The 13,966-nt window shown below is 40.9% G+C and overlaps 1 protein-coding gene across 2 annotated transcripts in view; it reads right to left on the bottom strand.

Moving 5' to 3' along the window:
* XRN2 (5'-3' exoribonuclease 2) overlaps positions 1 to 13,966 on the bottom strand; it is a 52,381-nt gene continuing 38,415 nt past the window's right edge. Inside the window, exons 28-30 of one of the 2 annotated variants that reach the window (XM_040611933.1) lie at positions 11,258 to 11,318; positions 5,608 to 5,749; positions 1 to 860 (exon numbers count right to left, since the gene is read on the bottom strand). In XM_040611933.1, the coding sequence (XP_040467867.1) occupies positions 798 to 860; positions 5,608 to 5,749; positions 11,258 to 11,318 (266 nt within the window). In that variant the 3' untranslated portion in view covers positions 1 to 797. The remainder of the gene's footprint in view (positions 861 to 5,607; positions 5,750 to 11,257; positions 11,319 to 13,966) is intronic. The other variant, XM_040611934.1, reaches the window with a different exon arrangement.

Raw genomic sequence — 13,966 nt, 5'->3', positions numbered from 1 at the left:
GAATTTCAAAAGCCACTTTATAAAGCAAATAAAAATATTTACTGATTTGGTACACTCACACAGAAATTTTCTAGAAAGAGTGCTAAAAATGAATGGAAACTCTGCATCTATTTTAAATTATATATCAAAACGGACAAATACACCTTCCGTGCTTGTTTATGTTACAATAACAAATTCAAAAACAGGCACAAGTCATAAAAGTTGAAATGTTTTACTCCAAAGTCCCCCCCCCCCCCAAAATCTCTGCTCTTTGTGAGAAATTCAAGGAAGCAGCTGACGAGGAATACCGACAGACATGTCTTTAAACACTGTGCTCCGCAGACTGCCCGCTGTGTCTTTCCCAAGAGTTAATAAAATCCAATTTCTATGCATTCTTTAAAACTCCGGGTCTGTTTTCAGGCTCTTATGTGTGAAGTAAAGGATGTTTGGAGCTCAGATTGACAGGCACAGCTAAGCACAGCTTATATATGTAATAAAGACAAAACAGCACTCCTACTTCATCAAATGTCTCACAGGCAAATTAGCAAGTCTAGCTTACTTGTATTTTGCAATACTCTATTTCCAAGTGACATAGCCGCTCCCCACCTCCTCCCCCCAAAAAAACAAAACAAAAAGCAATAATCAGTTCATTAAGAAATGTGTACAGTAAAACAAGTATTATATTTTAAAAACTACAGGGATGATTCTTAAGGATTCCATCCATGCCCCCCCCCCCCCCCAATAATAAAAGAACAAAAGCAAAAAACCCTGGACATTTTCTATACTTAAAAAAAAAAAAAAAAAAAAAAAGACAAGAGCTAATTCCAGCTGTATCTTCCTGAGGGAGGTGGTAGCGGGTAGGGCCTCCCGGGGCCATATGCCTACAAACAAACAAAAGCAAGCATTTATTTTTTGGATTAACATCACAGTAAACAAGCTTGCTGAGCTACAGGCGCCATACAAAAATGAAACAATACATCCTTTGCAGAGCAAGGTACCACCGGCAGAGCTGAACGTCTCGTCATGGTGTTTACAGATGCCCTCCTGAAAACACAAGCTGTAACTTCCACCCAGGGAGAGTGGATCTGCACAGCACCGGCCTCAGTGTCCAGCTGTACCACAGGAGCCACAATGCTTCTAAATCAGATCTAAATTTGCCAAAAGGCAGCACTGAGGACAAGTTATGTCCAAGCTGTAACACCTCTGCATGTTCTTTGCATGCAGCAATGCTGGAAGCTGAGAGGTACAAAATGGTAAAGCCACACACACACATACATATACACATACACACATGCACCTGAAGGACAGACTGGAAATGTGAATTTTTAATTCCTACAGAAACATGGGCTTTGCAGTATGTATGCTTAAGCTTTACACAGTAATGATGTAAACATTATTTTTGTGGACTAACTAAAGTATGAATTAGAGAAGCAAAATGCCTGTGTGCTGTTAGCAGATTTAGTCAGGTTTATTTTTTTAGAGGAAAAAACTAAAATTCCCTCAATTACCAGCTTTCTGGTTTAGTTGTAAGCAATCTTATGCTGAAGCAAGGCAGACATTTTTACAAATAAGTATGTTAAGGAAAAAAAATATAAATTGTATTTATTACAGAAGCAGCATTTTTCAGCACTTATTCCATTTTAAATAATAGGTGGAAGATGCCTAAATCCCACCTTGGAAATCGCTCCAAATTAGATGTGTTTTTGTATTTAGATTTAGACTAGGCATTCTGTATATCAACTACCTGGTGAAAAATCCATTGGAAAATCATTTCATATGGTCCCCTTAAAGCATTTAGAATTATTTCAAAACCTGATATATTGCAGAGATCAGAAAGTTAATTAAATGTGATGCACTAATGACAGCTACAGGGCTTTGTTTGTTTCTTTCTTGGGAGGTTTTTTTGGTGGGTTCGGGAAGAGAGGCTTCCTTTCATTTCTTTAAAAGAGAAATCTGCCTTTACCCTGTCCTATGGGGACTCAGAGAGAACCACGGAAACCGAGGAGACAGCAAGCGAACCTGTGACAAGGGAGGTTTGCTTCTGTCCGGCAATCCAGAACAATTTCCTAAACATAAACTGATTAGCTGGTTTTAAGGGGCTCCAAAACAGACCTGCAGAATACACTGTTTCCACAATCAGGAAGGTTTTATGTTTGTTTTCCGATTTAGTTGTAATCAATTAAAAAAGGAAACAAGTTGACTATATCCTTTGAAAAAATCCTTCCCCTTACATAACAAACAGCACCCATCCTGTACAGGAGTGTAATTTAGAGGTCTCGTAAGAGCTGCACAAGACATTTATCTGGACATTCAGTTGTGTATTACTACAAACTAAAATAAAAACATTAAACCCCTGCACAACACCAACAAGTTTATTCTTTAGTTTTCTGCAACTGCTGGAAGACACCAACACACACCCGCTACCACAGAGCAGGCCATATCCATGGCAGTCGCATTAATTTTGTAAGCACTTTGTAGCAGCGCATTTATTAACCTCTTCAGACCATGTTCTGTATGCTGTAAAAAAAGAATTCAGAGGTGAAAGGGACCAAAGATAATTATTTATGCTGCTGTGTGTCACCACTTCCACTTGAATCCCTTTTCAAGGCTTTAAAGCTTTGAAATTTACAGGCAGCAACGCTAGATTCAATTATTGGTTTTGCACCCTAAACCCTTTAAGGTAGCTTCTAATTTTACTCCAGTGTTGTCAGCCCTGAGGAACTAATGACATCTGAAAGTAAATTTTAAAATAACCAAAATAAAATCTAAAAAAAAAAGACAAAAAGAGGCAACAAAAATTTAAAAGGAGATAAAAGCAGCTGGAAAGCAACACTACCCAAACGGGATTTTTTTAAGGAAGCAAATTTACCTGACCTGAAAGATTTGCCCTTAATAACCGCTGCGTACATGAATACAAATAAAACCCTTGTCACCGCCCAGTTTTAACTTCCTTTCATGACCCAACAGACAACTCCTGTGCTAGTGACAGGTGAATTACGTTTTGGGCAAGACTGGAGCATTACCAAATATGCATCCTGTTTAATCATTCAGCTGGCAAACAGCTGGAGCGCTGCGAGGGCAGAGGTTTTCTGTCCCTGCCAGGCTGCAGATGTCTGTGATGCTCAGCCACCAGACAGCTTTCCGAATGTGCGCTAACAGGGGATGCCCTCCCCGAGCCCCCAGCACAAATGTTTCTGAAGACACTTCCCATTCACCTTTGCCGTCCCAGCTGTAGCTGTTACACATGGAGATTTAAGGTCGGGAATGAACTAGTTGAAGCTCCAATTCCTTTTGCAAATATACCCACCTATGCTACTCAGGATGAAGTGTAGAGTGAAGTATGGCGTAGCAGACAGACTTTTTTCAAGCATCTATTTTCCAGCCTTAATTAAATACCACCCAGACTCCACCAGCATCAAAATCCTCTACCAATTTTTCTACAGTACTACAGCAGCCCCTGTTACGGATTAGTGAAACTATGCATTTACTCCTTTGTCTCCGGGGTTTTGGGTAAACCCATGTAACACAAAATGAAAGATTTCTGAGAACCAATCCTACTGATAAACCTCATCCAAATTTGAAATATACTTAAACTCCCACACCGGGGACTAGTTGGGCAGCACAGCCAGGATTCATACCCCACCATTAAGCCTAATGTGATCATAACCCATGCTGTCTAGTTTTGCTTATAGCCAAAACCAGTCCTGGAAGCATTTGTACTAGTAATGCTGTCCCACTATACTTGGAGCAAGAGTGCACAGTGGTATACATGCCCCTCTTTTTCCCTTGTTCCTCGCTGCAACACCAGTATGGCAACTGAATGAGCCGAAGAATTCCTACTCCAGTCTTAAAAGCCTCCCCTGCACTAAAAATGCTTCAGGGTAGGAGTCAGGGGGGAGAAGGGAATCTCACCGCTGCTAACAAGGGTTCAGCTGAACAAGAGTTTAAGAGTTGGGAGCGTTGGGGCAGGCTGCTTGCTGGCTATAGATCTTTTCAGCAGCACCATGTAATCCTGCCGCTGGCAGACAATGCTGAGAGCGGTATTAGCAGCTCACAGGCTGCTTCTGCTGGGCTTTGGTCCTGACAAGCTGCACCAGACAGAGAAACACACGGCACTCTGCAAAAACCTTCCCCGGCAAAGGCCAAAGGCTCTTCCCTTACAAACTCAGCTTGACAGTACATGTTTTTATTGTATTAGCTGCCTCAAAACCCCTACACCGTAATGTCATGGTGCAAAAGTAGTTGTGATAGATAGCGCTACCAGAGTCTCCCAACCAGAACAGAAAAGCAAAACATAAGGCAGACAAAGAACCAGAGAAGCAGTAAAAATGCTCTAAGAAGAATTCCTCATACGCTGTATGACACGACAATTTAAATGGATTGTACTTGCAGTCCCTACTGTATAAAAAAGGATACTGGGCTATTACCCAATATGCACGCTGCAGGACTGAATTTATACCTATGTGAAAATGACTGCATGCTGCCAGTAGCGTGGAAAACCAGTCCCGGAAATAAAGCACCAAATTTGACTGTGTTGGTCCTGTACTGTGTGACACAAATGTTTGCATACTGGGGAGATGGGCAGACTGGGAAGAAGAAAAGAAAAAGTAAGAGCATACACTAAGAAGTAACTCGTCTGAGGCACGTTGATGAGGGGTAGCTGAACCAGGTCCCAGCAGAAGGCAAATTTCAAACAGTCCATGCCTTAGTTTCTATATAAAGGATTGGGAAATAGTGCTGTTACCAAGCAGCCACGTGCTTTTCCTCCTCTTCCCCATTACTGGTCAGTAACCTTCCCACAGCTGAGGAATAGTTCTGACTTACCAGAATAGCAACAGAACTTAAAAAGTTTAAAATAAATTTCAGGTATTTATATTAAACTAGTACAGAGCATTGTCACAGCAATAGTCAGATTTCTAGTACAAGAATTTATGCAGATTCTATTTTTACTGGGCACACACATACACAAAAACCACACACGCAAAATCACCTGCTGCTTTCAAGAAGCGTTTTCCTTATGTGGCATTTTCATAAACTGATGACAAAGTCAGCTATAATTTTTTATGAGGTTCTCCTATCACACTCACTTTTCATTTAACTGCAACAAAACTATTTTCAGGTGTTCTTTCAGACATGTTTTATTTCTCTGGCTACCAGAATCTAACACTTGTGCCCAAGTGGCTTTTCAGTTAAGAGTAAGCCAATAAACGTTCGAAGGCAAAAATTAAGGAAGTCGTAAGAATCTACATTTTAAACATACTGGAGAGAAACCTTTCTATCCCCAAGATTCGTAGCTCATAGATTTCCTTACAGAAGGGGAGGACTCTGGCTGAAATACTTGCCTTCAGATTATGTTTTCTCAGGCTGCAAGAAGCGTGTGTGACTTGGCAGCATGTTCAATCTACTGTTAATGAAGAACAGTCAGGGCACTGGCCAGGGGTACATATGGAGGGGCCGGACAAGGCTGGCAAGCTTACCTGTCTGTGCTTTCACTGACGACACAGCTCCTGGGCTAAAACCAGCTCGGGAACGCCTACCTATGCCGCATTCACTCTCCACAGCCACACATAAAGGAAGCTTTACTCAGGAGGAGAACAGGACATGCAAAACGGGGCAATGTGTTTATACCTGTCTTCCCCTGTCCATCCGATCTTCAGGTCTCTGTGGGTAACTCATTGGTCCGCCCAGCCCCTGGTACTGACTTGGCTGGTACTGATTTTGGGATTGTAGCATACGGTTCCACGCAAGCAGAGGAGCAGCCCCAGCAGTTCTGTGTAAAGAAGAAACACAGTGCAGCGTGAACTTCGCTCCTACAGAGAGTTTCACACCACAAAATCCAAGTTTCTACAGTCTCGTGTGATAAATGATTTGATTTGTCTCAGAGCTAAACACCGCCACATCCAGCTATGCCTGCAGTGGTACTGCACGTTGCCAAGTCATTAGAGGTGAATCAGGGAAGGGGGAATATCTTCCAAGATTCCCCTACCAAAAGGCCACATTTGCTTACTGCTTCCTTCATCACAGCCACAGAACCAGGTACTACCACAAGCAGCAAATTCAATTTTACAAGTCAGAGATTTTTTACATTCCTTGGAAGGATTCTTTTATTTTAGGGGCAAATTTGCCAATTCATCTGCCTGATCTTGAACATAGATTAGCTAACTTGGTGATATCTGGGGTTTAAACGTAACACACCATCCAAAGAGTAAACATGTGCGATACAGGAGAATGAGGCTTTCTTTTCTAAATGTCCAGACTCTTTCTGGGAGTCCATTCTTTCTAGTTAATTGCAGGTTGCAAATGAATTCTTACTGCGAGTATTCTGAATCTAGGGTAGGGGCCTTGGCTGCTTTTTCCCATCCATTATTCTGCTCAATATGTCAGAAGGTCTGATCGGGAAGAAACCTTTTCAAGTTCTATTGATGCCGTTTTCAATTGACCACGGTGACCTAGCAACATAAGCACTAATTGGCATGGACTGACTGACATTTGGTGTACAGTTTATATGGGAACGCAAATTCAACATCCATTATAACCTAGTTTGCCATCCTAGATTACTAACGGCAAGAAATGTTTTAATTGCCTTCAAGTACCTATTTTAACATTGCAATTATAAAGCAACAGGTATGATACATCAAATCATTGTTTGATTAGAAATATTTAGCAAAATGATATAGCCATGATACAGTCTTTAAAGCTGGGCACAGGTAAGGGTACAGTTCCTTACAGAATTCATAGCAGTTATGTTTTGCAGTACGATCCACTGTTGCAAAGGAAAACCACTGGATAGTCGAGACAGTTAATCTTTTCTGATCCCTGTTTAAGAGAGTCAGTTGAACAGTGTGCGGCCAGCCTGCTGGGAATCACAGAGAGCACGAGCACTGCATTTCATACTTACCTGCTGCACCACTGAACTGAAAGTTACTCAGTACACATCTTCCAAGAGCCTCTGCCTAGATTTGCCAGATTAAATTGGTGGGACCTCTACCTTGGAGGAGCAACCCTACCCAGGGGCTGATATAGTCTTTCAAACGCACATGCACTTCAGCAAGGAGGGTATGACACTCGTGACTGAGGGAAGATTCACAGCCAGCTGTACAGTGTTGGGCAAACTGAGTTTTGAACATCTGAAGAAGAGATGCCAGGAGAGGAAGGGCTTTTAAACACACGTTTCAGCAGCTGGGACAGAGGCAAAGTTGGAATCAAGACAGGTAAACGTAAGATTAAAATGAATGAAAACAGGCATTCTGGATGTGAAGGCTTTCTGGTTTTGGATGCAAATTGCTTTTAGTTTCACACTAAAGCCTGCAAGACAGCTGCTCTACCTAGTCGGATTCAGACCTCCCTGAATTTTAGAAAGGCAAAATAAATTCCTGCCATCTCCAGAAAAGAAATAAGTTGGTTCCCATTTATAAAAGCATGAGTCTTACTTGATAAATAGGCAATTGGTAAATACAATGTGCAATACATGTAGTAAAAATGAAAATGCACAAAAGTTAAGAGGTACCAAACCGTGTGGTTTTATTTTTAGCTTTAGAGGTATGTCTAGAAATGAACAATTTTATCCGAATCATTCATTAGGGGGAGCAATACTGTATTTAAAGTTAATAGCACACTACACTTGCAGGGACCAAAAACTCAAAATCAGTATTCTAAGTATGATCCTCCTTTTGGTTAAGTATATTGACTACTAACTACCCCCTCTCCACTATTCCCAGAAACCAGCAGACTCTCCAGGAAGAATATATACTGCTCAGCCTTAAGGAAAGCTACAGGGAATTACCCAGAGAGGTCTAGGGCTTTCATCAACAGTCACTCTGTCTCTACAACTTTGCTAACATGCTTGTGACCAATACCCTCAGTGACTGATGATCACAGGCCAACACTTGCTACATGCCTGGAACGGGAAAGTTTGATGTAAATTCTGCATTCACATGTATTTTGCACAGAGTGTAAACTTTACTTGGTAAAGTGCTGCTTACTGAAAAGCTGGGATAGTTTAACAAGTAAACAAATAACACTGCTTTGTTGGGGCATTTTTGCTTCGAGGCCATCTGAAAGAGTGAAGTTGGTGATTTTCAAGTCAGAACAACTACATACTCTAGAGGATAAACCTAGTAGGAAAAGAAAAAAAACCAAAACACCAAACCCCCAAACAAACCTGCAATGTATGTAATATTTCCAGTCTTAAAGCCAGAAAAGCAGCTTACATCTCTTTGCTGTTCTTAATTCACAGAACTATGTACTGTTTTTAAAAACCAAAATTTTAGATTATTATCTGGTAAACAGAAATCAGAAATCATAGTCCTCACAGCACTTGACTTCATGTTTATCTAGCCAATGTATTAATTGGTGATTCAAATTACCTGAAGGTGGAGATTTGTACGCAGCAAAGCTGTGACTCACGGGTAATGAAGGAAGAACTGCACCACTTGGAATATTGCATGAGTTCACCCTGGCAGAGTTACTCAGATGCACACTACCCAGAGTTATGTCAACTTATGACTAAAACTAACATGTCAGGAAAATTTATGCAGTAAAAAGTTTCCGTTTTCCAGCCTGAAGCATCTTTGGAAATCTCTTTTATGAGCAGGTTAAGCAAAAGGATCTGCTTAACCAGATTACAAATTTCCATCAGCCAGAAAAACATGTAGCATGTATCTACATCTGTCTCCCCTGAAACATATCAGATCACCGGCACTGAAGGCAAGAGCATGAAATAATCTGCGATCTCCAGTAACGCAGCCCAGTCAGACCAGGGCCTGAACAGGACATGCTGAAAGGGGTCCTGTTCAATGGCAATTCACCCGTTTTATTTTACTTGCTGCACACTGAATTGCATCGCTACATTTAAAAGTAAGAAATCTTACGCAGGAAACAAGATCATCTGGATTACGAAGAAGCAGCTTTACAATGTCAGGTTTTCTTCCACCCAGGCCTGTGAGGCAAGTGCTAGTGTAGCCCCCACTACAATACTCAATCCCTGCACTAGCACAAAGGGTCGAAGCTTTCCTAGCAGAGACAGGGCTCCTTGCTTTCTCCCTTTCTTGATGTCGCAAATCAAGGATATTGTAGCCTCCTGCCAACCCACTTCATCTGAAAAGGCTGGAGCAATGGCTGACCTGTCCCTCAATTACTTTCTTCCCAGGAGCGGGGGTGGCAGAGAACAGAAATTCCTCACTGCTCTCCCCCGTGGCACCTTGTGGCTCCTGGAGCACCTGGAGCTGCAGCAGCAAGTGGGGATAGCCGCAGCAGCAGTATGGGGAACAGGCAGCTCCCAGGGAACTGACTGGGGAAATGAAGACCTCTCGGGCAGGTTCATTTCAACAGGTTCAGTTGTTTTTTCCTGCACTAAACCTACCCTATCTTTGTATTTCTGTTTAAACTTCTGCTTAAGTTTCCATGTTTATCTCTGTATGACAACTAACTCCACACCAGCCCTAAGCATGTTTGATTTGTTTCTCAAACCAAACAACTCCCAAGAACATGGCAAAATTACTTATCCTCAACACTGAAGCTGGCGGTTTAGTGATTTTCACAAACCAGAGGTATAACAACGCACCACCAGGGAGGAAAAGCATTGTAAATACACTGTTGTCACTTGAAAGCTAGAACAGCATTCTTCGAGCTTCTCTAAAGCTTATTTTCTAGATGATGATGATACATCTTCAATTTCAAGTCACCTCAGGGGACCCCAGTTCCTCAGGTTTGGGCAGTGAATGGTGAGGTCGATACTGCAGCACTAGGGGCACGCCAGACAGGTTAGCAGATCCAATCACAAACACTGTCTATCTGAAAAAAAAGCTCTGAAGTACTGTGCTGTCACTTCTAAAAATATTAGCACAAACCAAACACAGTAACCTTATGATGGGATTCTGATTAGGGAGACAGTAAATTATTACAATGGTAACAAAAACGTGTATTTCAAGTGAGAAACAACCAGAACTCCTGGCAGACGGATTATTTATATGTGAATTGAGAAACCCTTCCACTCTGCAAAAACTAACAGGCTGGTAAAATGACAGAAGTATAGTGTTGTAAAAGTAGCAACAAGTTACAGACCTGCAGCAGTATTTCATCAAATGGTACTAAATAACTTTGATTTAATTAAGGTGTGGGAATAGGAACTCCCATGGGCAAAGTAAAACTGAAGTTTTTAATGCAAGATTCATTTATAATGCAATATTCCACATTGACTGGCACAGGACAAGGGACCTGGAATTATTTCAACAGGGATCAAAATGGTTGCCATGGAAAGCGTGATTGTGGAGAGCTCAATAAATTCTCCCGAAGCTCATATTTTCAATGGTTAACATTTGCAAATAAAACCACACACACAAAAAAACCTGTGCCGCAGCAGAAACTTCAAAGATCTCACATACGCTCTCATTCCTCCATAAATATAAATAAATATAATTATTCATGGCTTTCACAGGTACACCGGAGTTTATAAAGTCCATCTGACTTAAGGACATACAACCTATCAATGAAGGAACGCATGTAAAACATCCCTTATTATCAAACCATGTCACATTCCTTCTATTCGATGGCACTTATTGGACTGCAGATTCCATAATCCTTCCCTGAGTCCCTTCTGCATTTAATTCAGTTCAGTCTTAAGTAGTTAAAGAAACTGTTTTCAGTGGCAACTAATAACTACTGACCTACAGTGACACTGCCCTACAATAGGCTTGTCAGGCCTGAAAAACTTGTACCAAAGAAGCTGATTAGGACTTCAAGAGGTTTGTAGCAAGAATCAATGGCTAGTCTGTACTAATGCTGCGGTTGCGGCACAGAAATGATAAAAGTGGAACACCATTAGTTATGCCTCATTAAGCTCCACAGCCCTCCTAAAAAGAAATTTGTTTAGCCTGTCCAAAATCTAATGCAGTTTTAAGCTCTCTGTGTTCAATTTCATAGTATCTCAAAAGCTTCAATAAGATAAAGGCCAAAGAACCAAGAACGGTACCAAAGCACCAACAGTAAAGTTAATTTTGAAGTCCGAGTTTTAATGGGAAGTGTTTTTGCCTTCTTTTTTTTTAATACACAGTACTTGAGCCTTTTAGAGGATGAACACCACATAGTGTACTCACAAAATGTAAATAAATCATGGACATTAATTAACTTTAAAAACCCTGCTGTACAGCATGATTCTGAAAAATTTAAACAACAAAGTTCAGAACAAAAAGGGAAAAAAAAAAACAACTTGTGAAGCCTGGCAGAACGAAGTACATCCTCCTGGCTGTGTTTTACAAAATTTCAATCCCTCCTGCCTTACCTTTGCGGTGTCTGTTGAAACAAGGGTGTAGGACCTCGCCAAGACTCCTGGGGTCTAAGATCTAGAGGGTAAAACAAAATGTTACAATAAAAAAAGAGCAAGTATACTTAAAGAACTGTGCTCCACTTACTCTTACATGTGCCTGAGAACATGTTTTAAGAAGTCAAACAGAAAAGCTCAAACTGGATATACTAACAAACACATTTCACCAAGTCATTGGTTACTACTGCTGATTTTCATAAAGCTCTTATGTCCATCAGTGCAAATTTAGTATTAAGTAAAGGCAATTATTTTGGGTTTTTTTTACTATGTCTAGTAAGAATGAATTTTAACTGCTAGAACTAGCATTTGTTAGTGCTTGGGACACTTCACAGGTATCTTCTCTTGAATTTTTAAAAATGCAAACCTGTATCTGTTACCGTAACAGCTGAAGACTTCATTTAATGTTTACATTTCACCTCTACAGTATATGAAAAAATATAGATACTTTTACAGACACACGTACAGCTGTGTCATCATCACAACACACCGTGTCTGTGAGCAACAAGTATTTAAGACTCAAAATATGTGCAAGTTTTCCTCTGACTAGGCTAAGTTATTCTATAAAGCAAACTAAAAGAATGAGCATGTAATGAAGTGAACAGTTCCACTTTATTCGTGTCTAATACACACATATATACGGGGGGTGGGGAGAAGAGAGAGAGAGAGTTCTATTTAGGATATATTTAAAGATAACAAAAATATATTTAAAAATTAACCTAGACAACAATAACATAGTAATAAAAATCTATTACTGATCTCTCTGATAATGTAATCAGACTGAATTAAACCTTTTTGGGTAAAAACTTGGCCACAGACCTAGCACTGCAGTTAGAAGAAGCCGCAGTGGATAAAAAGACCACCCACTTTTCAATTGTTTGTTCTACCCAAACTAACTCTTTACAAAGATGCAGCAGTAACAACATTGCTTTAACAGGACATGCAATTAAACGGTTGTTGTTCTTCTAAATAAACTGGTCGGTAAACAGGATAAAAGAAACAGCTAATCAACAGCTCCCCAGTCAGTCCACAACACTCAAATTGTGCATCAATCAAAAGCTTCAGTTTCAGTGACACCTTTGATTATTTTCAATGGTGTTTAAGTGTGACCTAATTTCGACAGCTGGTTCCAGAAGTTGTCTAATGGATGTACTGCGATGGGACAGTAATGCCCTGTTAAACTGCCAGTATTCAAGTACACTAAAGCTCTCAATAATTTGAAAGAAAAAGGGGTGTGGGTGTGTGTGTAAAAAAAAAAAAAAAAAAATGGACAGAGGAAAAATCTGTGCCTCTCCTAACTGTGGCTGGATTGTCTGCAGGCTGTAATGATCTGACCTGGACAGAAACCTTTCACGGCAGCACTTGAGCGCACAGGGGAGGGCGCGGGCAGCGCCCATTGATGATAACACCATTTTGTCAGGGGAAATAAATTCTGATCCCCAGCAGCTCCCCTGTTTCTGCCTGGGCCTCCTCCGGGCAGAGCTAATCCAGCCCACCCAGCTCAGGGGTACGTGCTGTATTTCACTTATTTATTAAACATTACATGTATACACACACCCCAACCAATCCATACACCTCTCTTTTCATACACACACACACACACTGTTACCAGGTGATGTTATCAGCAGATATAATTGGTCATTTCCTATATACGGTAACCAAACCAGTCTAAAGCATCACAAGGACTAAAGACGGATACGTGGCACTCTTACTGCTCAGCCTGCGAATGACCAGGACTTTTACATACATAAACAGGCTGTACTAACATGCTGCTTTAGTGATGCTCCGTTTGCTTTTGAATACAAGATTAGTGCAACGCAAGAAAACCCAGGCCCATATTGCTGTCTTCAGTTACTTTGAGGGCAACAAGCGATTAAGACAACATTAAACTGAAGCTTAAAAATTAGAAAGTACAAAGATGATATTGCTAAAAAATCCAAACATGCACATTTGGTAAAGAATGTCACTATTTTAAATCAAAAAATATCCTAAGACTACTTTATTTCTAATAATTTAAAGTTGCACAGATACCAGTACCACATGCAATACAGAAGAACTGAGTTCTGCTACAAATGTTTTCAGATGCACAAAACCCCTTCTATCTGTAGTTACTAACTCCAGCAGCTCTTCCCCAGCATCCCCAGAACAAGGGCTAGGTTTTGGCTCTGTCACTGCAACCAGACCTGCAGGTCTCCTAGGCTTGGCTCAGTTCTCCTTTTGCTTGCTGGGTGACAAAAACTTCCAGAAAAACACCTGTACTCCAGGAAGGACAATGACTGTGTTTCCCCCACCCTCCTCCTCTCTGCAGGCTGAGCTAGGCAAGACCCCCAAGTATCCAGACAATTACCCAGACTAACACAGTCTCTCCCTCCCTGACCTTCCCTGGTCAGAACATCACATTTTAATTGAAGTTTATTATCACATTTTCCATTCTGCTGCCAGGGTCAAATGGTGCTCTAGTGAGAAACCCTGCGAGATGATGCTGGTCTTGCCCTGGTACAGTGTTTCTCATTCATACAGGCCCCTGCTTAAGGGCTAGTTAAAAACATCTATCCCATTTAATCACTTTCTTTCCATCTGAAAAAGAAAGGACCCTGCTCTCCTGCTGTAACCACATCTTTTTGTAGCTCAAGGGAACAGTTTATGAAAGAGTTTAATGAAATCATCATA

The sequence above is a fragment of the Falco naumanni genome, chromosome 12 (genome assembly GCF_017639655.2).
Source record: "Falco naumanni isolate bFalNau1 chromosome 12, bFalNau1.pat, whole genome shotgun sequence".
In the NCBI taxonomy this organism is placed as follows: Eukaryota; Metazoa; Chordata; class Aves; order Falconiformes; family Falconidae; genus Falco; species Falco naumanni.
Note: the sequence above shows the minus strand (reverse complement) of the source record. Positions and strands in the feature narration are given on the sequence as shown.